Source organism: Brachypodium distachyon, chromosome 3 (genome assembly GCF_000005505.3).
Source record: "Brachypodium distachyon strain Bd21 chromosome 3, Brachypodium_distachyon_v3.0, whole genome shotgun sequence".
Classification (NCBI taxonomy): domain Eukaryota; kingdom Viridiplantae; phylum Streptophyta; class Magnoliopsida; order Poales; family Poaceae; genus Brachypodium; species Brachypodium distachyon.
Window position 1 is genome coordinate 54,924,475 of NC_016133.3, and position 13,965 is coordinate 54,938,439.

Genomic DNA, 13,965 nt, shown 5'->3' on the forward strand with positions numbered 1-13,965 from the left:
GCCTTATATTATGTGATGTTCGATGCACATGGCAAAGTGCAGGTGACGGGATGCAGAAGGAGGCGGAGTGCGGTGGCTGTGGGACATGTAGACGACTATCCGGAAAGGATGAGACAACTGTGAAATTGACTCAAGGTGACTCAAGGGCGATGGCGACATTCCTTCAAGTTTCATGAGGACAGTCAACGATTGCGAGGATAATGAGTTCAGGTAACTCTTATGTGGCACCTAACATGTGAGTTGTTTACTTTCACATAGATCAAGGAAGAGGCTATCAGGATGACGATACACGGTGTTGTCGGGTATGGTGACCTTATGATCGGTGTGTGATGGCGTTGAACGAATACTCCGGGAAGTTAGGAACACAAGGCAGGAGTTTGGATGAACTTATTTTTCATGGGAGCATTGATTGTTAATGAAAAGGAAGGGACTACGGTTGCAGGTGGAGTCATGTGATGTCAAGAAAGTAGCAGTGAAGCTCATGTTCAAGTCCAAAGTACATGAAAGTTCGTGCATGACGGCTTCAAGGTTGCGAGGAACATATTCGTCAAGGTGGAGTTTGTTGAGATATGTGTCGAATATGTGTACGAGTAGTTAAAATTGGACTTGGATTAGTGGAGGGTTAGGTGTTGGAGTCGAACACGTGAAGAACCGAATATATAAAGGCACCGCGGGGTAGCTCAAAGTGATCATGACAACATAATAACAATAGTCTCGCAGGGAGAGCCGGCGGCTCGTGCCGGCACTCGGGGTAGCCGGTGTTGTAGTATTACGAGGGGAGGAGCGTCCGTAGACATGCCCCGAAGATGTAGATTTTGACCGAACCTCGTTAACAAATATCGTACCTCGCTGTCATCCTTGATGGATGGAGGCCTGTTATCCGTTCTGCAAAGCGTAGCGCATTTTCTTCCCCTTTTTCTCCTTTTGGATAGAGCCGTGTCGTGTCCAGTTAGGTTGCGGTCAGCCGCGCGACCGTGCATCGCCGCGACCCACCCAATCCCAATCTAAGACCACCCCGCTGCACAACCAACACGGTCCTCAAAGGACTTAGTAACTGCTCTGTATACCCGTGGTGTATCATGAGATATTTTTTTCGTACTACTACACGTCTATGGAACTCACGGAGCTTAACCCTCCATTCCATCATATAAAGAGCACCATGAAAATTAGTTAACACAAAATTTTAGATAAGAATCGCTGTCTTTTTTTTGCGGCGAAACATAATCACTCTATTAGTTTGTGGATTATAAGGCAATACAAATCCACGTCAATTATGTCAATTATTTCCAGACGGAGGAAGTATGAAAGATATGAAATCATAATTACCAGCAAGTACTTTTGAGACGAAATTAGTATATTGTATTAACAAAATTATTCATGATAAAATATATTTTTAATAAATGAAATATGACATATATTATGGAACCGATGGACCAGCACTAAGAGACAGTTTTCGATGGCTTCCATCTCAGGACGTCTTGACAGTAACACACCGTGGAGTAGTACGTACTAGTTCAGATACGGTTTCTACGGTCAAGTAGTAGGGTAGCTAGCTAGCTAGTGCTGCTAATAGTCTTGGAGATGCTCTTTTCTTGTCTTCCACATGCGACGATCCCTAGCGATTGACTGGATGTACGTTGTTTGCCTCATCTGCACGCTACGAATATGCTACTCGATCCTACCATTCAACCGTCACGCATAAGGTTAACATTAGGGTCAGACAGTCGTTTTACTATCATTTCTCTAAAAAAAACCACACTTGGATGAACACTAGAGTCTAGGAGTCACTCTCCAGAAAAAAAATGTAAGCTGCCTATCCAGAAGTTACCTGCAACCATATAAAATCTCCAGTATATAGACCTCAGAACCTTATACACCACCCTTTGGATTCACTGATGGAGTGAAGTGATGCGGTGAGTGCTGGAGCTTAGTAAGTGCTTAACTCTTTTTAGGACAAGGTACCACGTTTGCCTCTTGGCCAGGCTGTCCAGCTACTGATGCGTACGTTCATGTGGTGTGGTTCTGGTAGGATTATCTGAATAGGAAGGCCGTGGCTTGACTAGCTAGATCGTATCGGACGAGACGTCCCTTCAGTGAAGCAGCACATATACGGCCCGGCGGCCGTGCAGGTGCGCAACCAAGGTCAGGTCAGATCGGAACGAGGAGCAATAGCAGGGCCGGCCGGCGGGAAAGCGCAAGCATAGCATGGGGCTTCGAACGCTTGTTTGGCCCTTCTCGTGAAGGAATATTTTCTCCGGTGCGGCTCGAATATTAATCGCCCCCTAGGTGTTGGACGGTTGCAGAGTTGCTTCTGCGCGCGCAGAAAGTTATATTCGTCGATCCCATGGTTTGGCGTTACGCAGAGAGACATGTGCGTGCGTGATGTGATTAGGAAAGCCTTTGTGTCTGTGCGTCTAGTATAGTAGGAGTATCTGGCAAGCGAATACGTGTATTTATCTGCTCCCTCCATCGCATATTAAATGTTTTAAATTTATCCAAATACGAATGTATCTATACCTGAAAAACGTCTAGATGCATTTAATATGAGACGAAAGAAGTACTGTGTACTCCACGGTCGTTCGTGACTTTGTGGACAGATACGGCGCTGTCCATTTTGACAAGTGTCGTCAGATACTGACGAACTAATCGCCTGGCCTGTGCGAGAACGAGGAGTCGACCCATTTCGAATTTGGCAGCTTTTCTTATCTCTTACTGATGAGAGCTAGAATTTCATGACTTCGTGAATGTGTCTCTCACTGTCTGCGGGAATGACGGGATAAACCTATCTACAAAGGAAGCTGAGCTGCATGCAGGCCGGTTGCATATATGCAGTGATCGAGAGAGATATCAGTGACACCAGCAAACTACTTCCTCCGTCAACGTGTTCTCTCTTCTTCTAAATGCAAAGCAGCCGCCGAGACTACGTGCTCCGGGGAATAGAATGCATGCTCAACCGCGTTTGGAAACTGATCTAAATGTTCGCATCTGATTCCCAAGTTCTCATGGACGCCTCATCCATCACATCGCCTCTTCTTCTTCTTCTTCTTCTTTTTTTCTCTTTTTCTGCAACGTACAAATAATGCCATGTCACATGACAACAAAATATCATGAGGAATCCTATGGGCGGCTACTGCTCAATCGTGTCTTGCCGGTGCTGGCTTTCACTGACACATGCTCTCTTTTTTTCCCTTTCAGGTGGGGGTAAAATATATTCTCCTTTTGCAGATCGGATTTATATGCAAAGTCATTCTAGTGGACACATAAATCTATGTCTATCGAGGACCTACTGGTGCAAATCATCTCCTTTCCATCTCTTTAGAGAATAGCACACTATGCCGCGTTTCCTCTCATCACTAGAAGTGTTGCAGAAAATTACAAGTACCTCATGAATCCACCTAAAGCATGCGTGCATTTATTTTAAACAAAGTGCTGGACTTCATAGACAAGGCATTCTGCTAGCTGTATCAGAACTGAGCTTGATCTTTACTCATTCCATGGTGACCACTAGGTAGTATATATTGCCATATTGGTATGAGAATAATCAGTGTGATGTGGAACCCAGTGTGGTTTGTCGGATAAGCATAAACGTGAAGCCAAAAAAGCACTGAAAAGTATACCCATTTTTTTAGATAATCAAAGAGAACTCTCATTCTAGTACTGAAAAGTATACATAGTTTTTTCTTCCCTTTAGCAAACGAGTTGCATTACAAAAGCTTTTTTTCATGAGCTCATGGCTTCAGCATATGCACCCGGGGGAAGTGCTTGGGTAGAGGTAGCTGCAGCCGGCCTGACATACTGCGCTGGTGGTATTGGAGTTGGGGAGCAACCACACATGACATAGAGGAGCTGGGGCAATGCTAGGAAAGACAGCGATGACGATGCTTTGTCCTTTTGCCGTTTTGCCTACTCAAAGAAGCATTAGGTGAGGAACAATTAGTGTCGTCTAAGCAAGCGGTGATCTCATGGGCGATCATGTACAGCACCGATTTTGTCGATGATTGTAGTATTCGAGCGAGGATGAGTAGTTGCGAAAACAAGTGTAATCTGTAATGATTTCTCTTGTGATTAGCGGTTTCCTTTTCTATTTTGTGTCACTCCTTTTGGATCACCGACTTGGGCCCAAAACAATCTCAGTTCCAGCGGACTGGATCATAATGAGTGCAAAAATGAATTAGCCAGAGAAATTCGCACAAAAACAAAGCCAGATAAAATTTTTTTTGCGAAAAGGAAAGCCAGAGAAATTTGCATACACACACAAAATGAGAAAAGTCCATTTTAAACCCTGACTTCGTAGACAAAGTCTGAATTGGACCTTAACCTTCTAATCCCTGAATTGTGAACCCTAACCTTACTGATCCTTGTTAATTAAAACCCTTAATCCCAAAAATCATGTTTGGTCGATCGTTTTCGCTAACATGGTTTTGGGAATAATGATCGTTTTCGCTAACTTGGTCTTCATGCCAATATATCGTGAAAACAAGTGTAATCTCTAATGATTTCTTGTGATTAGCGGTTTCCTTTTCTATTTTGTGTCTCTCATTTTGGATCACCGACTTGGGCCCAAAACAATCTCAGTTCCAGCGGACCGGATCATAATGAGTGAAAAAATGAACTAGCCAGAGAAATTTGCATACACACACACACACAAAAACAATCCTATGCATGATTTTTGGTACTTGCACATGGAAGTGCTTTGTGTCGCACGTGAGTTGAATCAACCTTCCCAAGTTTTTTTTTTAGCAGCAACCTTCCCATTTACCAAGCTGTTTGCCCGAATCACACTCCTAGTTTCGAGTGACTTTGTTGCCAACGATTTTGCTCGGCCCAGTTATTAGTTTTTTTAGAGGAGGCGCAGTTGGTTAATGGAAAGAAACCCTCTTTCCAGGTTTTATTGAAAAAGGTGACCAGCTTGTGCATTTGTGGATCCACTGACTTAAAGTCAGTGATTTTATGGTCACTGACAGGTGGGGCCGTGGCCCATGTTGATACTTGATACCATCGAATATTCGAATGAGCCCATATTTAAGAAGGTCTACCCACTTACGACTTGGTGTATTAAGCCCAGTACTTATAAGTGTACACCCAATAATAGATAATCTTACAAGGCCCACTGGAACCCACGACGGAAGCGTGTCCTGTACGACTTCCGTTTCGTTACTGGGAGAGACATTTCCCAGTTCCCGTTTTAGCATGGGCCGATCGCCTACAGGTGATTGGTGAATGATGCCTTGAGCCCATCGACTACTGCACGGCACTGCCTTTTGTCTTCTTCCCTTTCAGGCCTTTCTTCGATTGGCTAAACAGGCCATGGCAAAAAGTGGGGCTGAACCTCTCGTATTTTCAGCTCACACACAAGGCTAACCGACCCTGACAGTTTGGGGTTTCTTGTGATGTGCAATACTGTGTCGTGGAGTATACTACGGAGTAGGAAAATTATTTACCGATTTCAAAACGGCCACAATAAGCGGACGGAGACACGGAGAGAGAGGGGGAGGGAGTACCACCATTTATTCTGTTACACATCGAATCAAAAGATTATGCTTCCGGTTACCTTCCGTGACCATCTGTGTCTCTTTCGTTGTCAGGGCATCTCCAACGGTGGTTGTTACTAATTTTTTTCTCTCTCTTCTTGAGTATGTCTTTCAATTTTTATTGTCTTCTTTTTGTTAATGGACTCACATGTCAACCTCTTCTCTTTCTTGATACTCGTGTAGAGGCTGTTACTTCTTCAAGTAACCACTACCTCTTTATTTTATTCAAGTGTTGTTTCCATTGGTCTAGTATCTTTTTGGTACCCGTGTAGTAATAATCGTTGAAGACGCCTCAGAACGTAGAGCTAACACACTAAAGACACCTCCGATGGTTTATATGTTAACCAAAATGCCCATGTCGTTAACCAATAACGCATCATAGATGTCGTTAACCAATAACGACACCTGATGTAGAGAACTGCGCGCTGAAAGTAACGACGACGGCGATTTCAGCGGAGGCATCACACCACCACTCAATCTACATGCGTGTACATAATGATGCTGCCCTTTAATTTGCCCTGCCTCCTCAACGATCGCCATGCAAAGCAGCTGCAAGCTTTCCAGGGAGCCGAGATCGTGAGGACAGGTAGGTAGGTGGCGGCTGCACAAAGCCTTTCCCGTTCTTCACAGGCAGCCCGACGCAGCGCTTTCTCCGGCAACAATCTCGCATGGTTCCCGACGTACAGTGGCTAGCTGCAAGTTGCCACAGACGGGATGGGAACGGGATCACCTTACAAGACAGTCGGTGCTCGTCACGGGAGACCAAAATCTTTCGCCGCTGCTGCAGGAGAACGGAGGAGAGTAGTTGCTTAGCGAGCAGGGCGCAGAGCGTGAACCGAACCAAGTAGTACGATGTCTGCGGTTGGCCATTGCTTTCTTGGCAGATGGTAGGATCTGACGGCCCGGAATCCCCAACAATGCTTTTGGAGATTCAGCAACTAGTGAAACATATGGTGGTGGAAAGAGGTGCCGCAGGGAAGATGCAGTATGTTTTCAGGGGGGTTTTAGATGTAAGTTGTGTGTTTTCAGGTAAAGAACTCGGACGAGCCATCATGTGATTGATGCGATGACATTCACAAGTTGCAGAAAGTTCAGAAATCAGAACCAACAGAACGACAAACACGGATACGGACTCTGCAAGTTGCGACAGAGATTAGAGATTCATCCAACAACTACTCTTAAGTCTGAAAGAAAATTTTCGGCTGAAACTATCATGAGCCCAGCAAGCATACAGAATGCAAAAGTGTCCTGAATTAGTAGTGTTCGAAGGCGTGATTTCTCCGAATGAACTGAAGAGTGAATTTGTAAGCAATTGAAGCGCAAAGAATTACTGACCAGTTAAAATGGAAACAAAGCATGAGTGAATTGTACAAAAACATTCGCATTCTTTTGTTCCATTTTCCTCTGAACGATGAACGAAGTCTTTCTACCACCCCTCTCATGTTCTTCAGAACTGAAGAGAGACTGTACAAGCACTACAGGCTAACATGACGACAGACTCGAGGTGGAAGCTTCTAGAACTCCAGGTTCACGAGAGGTCGACCTAAAAGGATCACAGAACGAACTAGCACTAGTCCTACAAAAACTCCGGCACCGCCACCACTACTACTCTGTCCATCGCTAATTTGCCGGAAACAAGGCAGGATTTGACAGCAGAAGGGTCGTCGTCTCTGAACTGGAACTGAAGAAGATCTATCTACAGATGGATGGAGGAGTGCATGCAGCAGCCATGTCTCAGATTGACTTCAGTCAGCCACCGCGTCCCCCCCACGGCTCGCAATCCATGGATGCCCTGCAGAAATAAATCAATCACCACCCGATCGAAGACATTTAAAGAAATGAACATTTGAGGGGCGGAAGTAACGGGAGATCGATGCGTGAATTGAAGAGGCGACGATTTGCTTACTCAGGACTTGGTCGGCGGAGAATCTTCTGGAGACGTCCTTGCAGAGCATGCGGCGCATGAGGTCTTTGGCCTCGGGCGAGACGGAGGCGAAGGCGCGCGGCGGGAAGCGCAGGTTGCCCCGGAGCACGGACTCGAAGATCTCCGGTGCCGTGGCGCCGTAGAAGGGCACCGTCCCGGAGAGCATCACGTAGAGCACCACCCCGGCGCTCCACACGTCCACCTTCTCGCCGTACTCCCTCCCGGCCACCACCTCGGGCGCCACGTAGTAGGGCGTCCCCACCAGCCCCGTCATGGCCCGCCCGTCCCCGAACCACTCCGCGGACCCGAAGTCGGCGAGCTTCAGCGCGCCGGCCGCGTCGAAGAGGAGGTTGTCCGGCTTGACGTCGCGGTGCGCGACCCCGCGGCGGTGGCAGGCGGCGAGCGCCGCGGCCAGCTGCGCGGCGAGCCCCGCCGCCTCGCGCTCCGGGAGGCGGCCGCCGCGCGCGGAGAGGAGGGAGAGGAGGTCCCCGCCCGCGCAGAGGTCGAGCACGAGGTGCACGGCGTGGGCGTCCTCGAAGGCGGCGTGGAGCGCGACCACGTGGCGGCTGCACGGCGGGGAGGAGACCAGGAGGTGCACCTTGGGCTCCTGCTCGGCGAGCGCCAGGTCTAGCGGGTCCAGCAGAGGCGCCTTGGCCGTGGACTTGACGGCGAAGGCCTCCCCCGTGGCGGCGGAGTGGCAGCGGCGGACGGTGCCGAAGCGGCCGCGCCCGATCTCGTCGCCCACCACGTACTGCAGCCTCAGCGCCTCCTCGCCGCCGGTGCTCATTGCTATCCGGTCTTCTCTGTTTGGGGTTTGGTTGTTCCGTGCTGGTGTGGTGTGGTCTCCACTCCGCGGACGGCGAGGGGGGCCGCCTATAAATGCAGAGAAACCAGACTACCGGAGCGGCCAGAGAGGCAGAGGCGAACGGGAATATTCTGCTCTGCCTCTTTTGGCATCTAGTCATGCGTTGGGATTTTATTTTTTTGCAATTTACAGAACGTAATTTCCTAAACCAAAATAAGTATCCTACTTACCGGAGAGCGTTGTCAGTTATGTTATCAGTTGATTATACCGGCAATTATCGTTTTTTAAACAACGGGGTCTTCGCACCGATTTCCATTAAAGACCGAGAAATGTATTTAAGCCAAGAAAACCAAGATACGCATTTCAACTGATGAATGATTGCATTTCTCCCTGTTGCAGCATTTTAAAATGCTTGAAATACTTCTTGTCTCTGTGTTCTTTAGAAGCATAGGAGACTCACTTTTCTTTCTCTAGTCAGTTAGGAATTCTCTAGATTATTATCCGGGGCCCAATTTTATAAGATGCATTATTAGGTTCGGTATAATTAAGTTTAAGGTCTGTTTGCTGAACTGTAGTGTACCATTTTTTAGTAAGTTGTTATGAGAAAAGAGTTACGGAAAAGCGACTTGTCTTACGTATAACCATTGATCTAGGCATAATAACTCAGCTCATAAAGTACACCAAATATTACAAGCAGTACGGTTAATTAACACTGTTAGGTAGGAGGAGTACTTTCTATTTTTGCAAGCGTACTAGCAAAAGCGGGTTCAGGCAAAGTGATCGCTGTAACCGAAAGCAATACTACCAAACACAAATTGTCATCCAGGCCAAATTGTTTATGTCACATTCAACTTGTACATGTCTACGAGATATAATTGGAGTGGGCAACACCCGTCAAATTATACATACGAATATCTATACAAATTTAGGTTCTCCCACTACGGTTTTCGTATTTATGACTTTATATTGTTTCTCCTTGCATACGGTTGGAGATCGATTAATCTATACAATTGTATGTTTTTCTATTCCATCCTTTGCATACGGTTGGAGATCGATTAATCTATACAAGAGGTAGATGTTTTGCTTCTGCTCAATGGATGGTTTTACGATAAGATATGTAACTAATGCAGAAGCAGATGCAAACATGGGATAAACGTCTGTATTAGGGCCCGAAAGCATGCGACGTGTGGCTTACCCGTAGTCTGTAGGGCACGAAAGAATTCAGCAGCAAGTTTTCTCAGACTCCGAGATCGATCGATCACCTAAATTGAGCGCTTTTTTATCTTTTCTGGAGAGATTTTATGTACTCTCTCCGTTTCATAATTCTTGTCGAAATAATACATGTATTTAGACATTTTTTAGGAATGGATATATTCATTTTTAAGTAAATTTGAGACAAGAATTATGAAACGGAGGGATTAGTTTGCCGAACTGAAAAACAGTCGAACCAAATGCCGCGTATAAACCAGCCTACAACACCTGTAGGCATGCCCTGCAGCACCTACGGGTATGTAACTAATTGGAGAAAATTAAAGGCGTCGTAGTCAGATATCTTCATTTCTTTTGCCTGTCCGTCGCTTGATATATACAAACGGTTGCACACCACAAGAACAAACGTGCATGCGGAAACATTTCCCGGTGATCTACTGCAGTTATTTGGCGTTTCGGAAGCTCTATTCGATCTAGCTGCACCTGCACGACACTAGCTAGGTATAAGGTATATTCTTCAGAGCGCCCACACAACTGCATCTGGAATCTCTGGACGCATATACTGCCGCCGATCCAGAGGTGAGATGTCCAGACCAACCGGCAACTGACAGCGACACTAAGCCCTAGTTTAGCAACAAGGCGAAAAGCGTAATGATTTGTGATACCTGGCTGCTTGAGGTGATATCTTTGGCAATAAAGAAGCCGATGAGAATGGAACTGTGGGTTGGACTAGCATGCTTTTCCATGGGACCCGGCTAGGCCGTTGGACAAGACCGGCCAGGAGATGGAAATAGTACACTCCCCTGATCCAGGCGGTTTTCCCAGGAAACACATAAACTTGTTCCTAGTTGCCTGCAAAAATGGTCCACCTCCATTCTGTACTCGCGATTAAAGAACAACTAGTTAAGAGCCCGCGAGTTGTTACGGAAAAAAAATAAATGCAAAAGATAAAATTAATCTCATAATTTTTTTTCTTTTCTTTCTTTCAATCTTATTTGGTTTGACATGTCAGTGCACATTTGACGATGGATGACAACTCATTGAGCACTAAACTAAAAACATGTGACAATGACAACACTCATACATAGTGGAATGGAGGTGAAAATACAATCAACTTAGATTTTATACTTTTCCTATCCATAATAAGTGTCTTAAATTTTGTACTAACTTAGTATACAAAGTTGTACTATCTGGATGGGAAGGAGTAACTAATTATAACGGGCAGCTAAAATAAAATACATTGTATGTTCGATCAGATCTCAGCTCTAACTGTGAAAAAATCAGTTGAGAAAAAGAAAGCTTCACTCACTTCAACGTGTACCAAATACCTGTGCATTCCCAACTTAATTCAAAGCGGTCAACAATCAAGAAAACAAATTCGTACTTCATGTCGTTAAGAAGGAGCATAAGCTATTCTGAATACGCAATAAACATTTATCCATCGAATTAGGAAACACAAATAGGTATTTCCACAACTGACCCTTGCCTTACTTTTATGCAACCAACACAGTATATATAGCCACTTCTTCCCCGCTACCTCTTCCCAAGCAACACTGCAGGCTGTAAATTAAAGAATAGGTAAGATAGCCATTGCTTATAATCACATATTCAAGATCTTGTCTTGCAAGACGAATACATGAAGATAATGTTAATTTCTAAAGCACTCAATGACACCAATAAGATCATCTTGGCAAGACAATGTTAACATATTTTATGGCAACTGTGGTTTTAATATATTAATTTCTAAGCACTCGATGACACCAATAAGATCATCTTATTGCCGACCCAAGACAATGTTAACATATTTCTTAGGTTTCAATTTGATTGCTAAAGAGATAATAATAACAGTTCTAAAGAATCCGACTACTTGACCATTCAATTTACATGTACGCCTTCGCCAACAAAGAATATATGTGCGTTTAGCACTTCTGCTGAACAAACAGTGAAGTTTGGATCATGGACTGAAGACCAAGACCAGCAATGAATTAGATGTAAAACTAAAACACCAGCTTTTAGGGCACCACTTCTGCTCAACAAACGGTGAAGTTTAGATCATCGTAAACAGATGTCCCAAGTATATTCCTGAACTATATTATTTGTGAATACTGCATACTACCGCAACATCCTTGTCTATCCTAACATATCACTGAAGTAGTGAACTGTACATCAAGATTTATGTTTGTACCTGAGATACTGAATGCTATTCACTGAAGCCCTTGTCCATCCTTCTGAAGCAAACTTTTGCATTGAACATGACCTTAAAAGAGTGCAAATATTTCCAGCTGAAACTGATAAGTGCATATGTAACCTCCTAAATCTCCCCATCTACAAATCACTGGCTCTATTCTCATCTCCTCTAATATGGGATTCCTCATCTCTAGCTCCATATTGAACAGCCGCTGAAACTACGAGTACCCTAAACATGATAAAATGCAATAGTAGATATATAATGTGTTGTGAATCATATTTTAGACAATAATATTCTCTATCGACCCTAATATATACCGTGTTGTTCATCAAGCCCTTTAAGTAAGCATCTACTACTTATCTACTATTGGCGAGTAGAGACAAAATATAAATTTATCTTAACCAGAAGTACGAATAACAAAAAAGATATGCAGAGTAGAAAATGCAAAACCGTAACACCTTATTTTTGCTCCAGTTTTCACATTATTCGTCATATTGAGCAAACTTAGAGTCTTTGGGAAGATATTTATTGATACTTAAATTCTGACATTGTGACCTATTTCATACGATGGAAAGATCCATCGCAGTTTCTGAACTATTAATGTCTCAGGTGAACATACAAATCAACCCTAAAGGTCACAACAAATGGAAATTGCAAAAAGGATTGGAAACTAACCCAGCCGACGCATCACCATAGCAGCAGCACTTCTACTTCTCCTTCTGGCATCTCCCTTTATCCTCTATCTCTGACCGCTCTCTTTTCCCTGCTCGTTAGGAACATATTAGCCACACTGCTGCATGCCTGAACCTCCCTTCTTCTACCTTTCTTCACATTGCAGAGTCGGGGGCCATGCTGGTGGATATTCCCCAGCGGCCAACAGAGGTGGAGCTAGGTGACCATCGGATATGCACAGGATAGCGAGGCCCGTGGTTCCAATGGGTAGCCTGTGATGGCAGGTGGACGTCCGGCATGGCAACAAGAGCGGAACGCGGTGCAGACAGTGGCGACGAACAGTGGTGCAGGCAACGGGTGACGACAAGGCTGAGCCGTTGAGGCACCAGCGGCGCAAGGAATCGAGATGCCGGGAGGCCCAGATGCGGCCCATAACAGCCGCCGTCTCGCCTCAACTGGCCACCGCCGCTGCAGGCCCACGCTGCCACGACCACGCAGCCACCTCGCCATGGCTGCTTCCGTGCAGCAACCTGGAGTGCCGACCGCGGAGCCCCGCAGCCGCAGTCACTGCACGGTCTTGACAAATTAAAACCATGTCCTGAGTCATGTAGAACGTACACAGGAACGAAAACCAGAGAAGACCATACCGAAACGACACCAAATTGTTCCTGCAAGCACAGATAATCCTCTCAATCCCTTCACGACCCATCAAGTAGAACAGATTTATGAAAAGATAGTATCCTACTGCGTGCACGTAGCCTCGGCAGCGGCCATTGCGGCATCCCTGTGGTCCTCCTCGATCCATGTCCAGTAGTGGTGCTTAACAGCGATGGCCGCGCCGCCGCCCTCGTGTCCCTCGCCCTCGACCACCTCGGTGTCCACTGCGTGCAGCACATACCTGGAGGGGGGATCACCGGGGTAGGATGCCGACTCCCGCTCTTCCACACGCGGCTCCACCTATGGGCCTCCCACTCGCGGCCTAAGATCCGGACGTGGGCGCCAGGGAGAGGAGGCGGCAACCTGCGACGGCAGGGAAAAAGGAGAGGGGACGGCCTCTGATCCAGATCTCGGGAGAAAAAAGTCCGAGAGAGAGGCGGTGGTTCGGCGTGCGGGTGGAGGTGATGCAGGTGCTGCGGCGGCGGCAGAGGTGGAGATGTAGCTGGCCGGCTCGCCTCGCCTCGCTGGTGGCCGGGTCGCCGTGGTCGAGGCGGAGCGGGAGGGTGGAAGAGAGGGGGCAGGCGCGGTGCGGGAGGGATGTTTTTTCGAGGGTTCAGATTGGGATGGTTTTCCTGTGTTGCGGCCTGCGGGATCGAGCGGGCGCGGGGCGAGATGGGGGTGGAGAGAGCCCGACGGACGACGGACGAACTTACGTACCAAACTCGAAATTAAGCAGCAGTAAAGATACAGAAATACGTCTCGCTACTTGCTGCAGTTTGATAAATAAATACTACTCCTACTCTCTACCAGCTAGCTATAGGTCCAAGCCATCCCAATTTGTTGAGTAGACGTATAATTGTTTTTCTGGCCTTCTGGGTGATAGACACCTCGCACCAAACAAGAATTATTTGCGTTAACTACTCTTTTCTGGAGTTGTAACCTCTGCAGAGGATAAGCTTGCTATGATTAATTAACGCCT

General features: G+C 46.2%; 1 protein-coding gene and 1 long non-coding RNA gene across 2 annotated transcripts; one reads left to right on the forward strand and one right to left on the reverse strand.

Annotated features, from left to right (window-relative positions):
• Positions 1-2,839: 2,839 nt before the first annotated feature.
• On the forward strand, positions 2,840-4,045 carry LOC112271829. Its single transcript, XR_002965305.1, has 2 exons — positions 2,840-2,977; positions 3,196-4,045. It is a non-coding gene; the product is annotated as an uncharacterized LOC112271829 (long non-coding RNA).
• A 2,776-nt stretch (positions 4,046-6,821) lies between these two features.
• LOC100835740 (phosphoenolpyruvate carboxylase kinase 2) lies at positions 6,822-8,321 on the reverse strand. The gene is made up of 2 exons (XM_003572873.4): positions 7,438-8,321; positions 6,822-7,323 (listed from the first exon to the last, which is right to left on the reverse strand). The coding sequence occupies exons 1-2, from the start codon at positions 8,240-8,242 to the stop codon at positions 7,277-7,279; spliced, it is 852 nt and encodes a 283-aa protein (XP_003572921.1). The 5' UTR covers positions 8,243-8,321; the 3' UTR covers positions 6,822-7,276.
• Between the last annotated feature and the right edge of the window lie 5,644 nt (positions 8,322-13,965).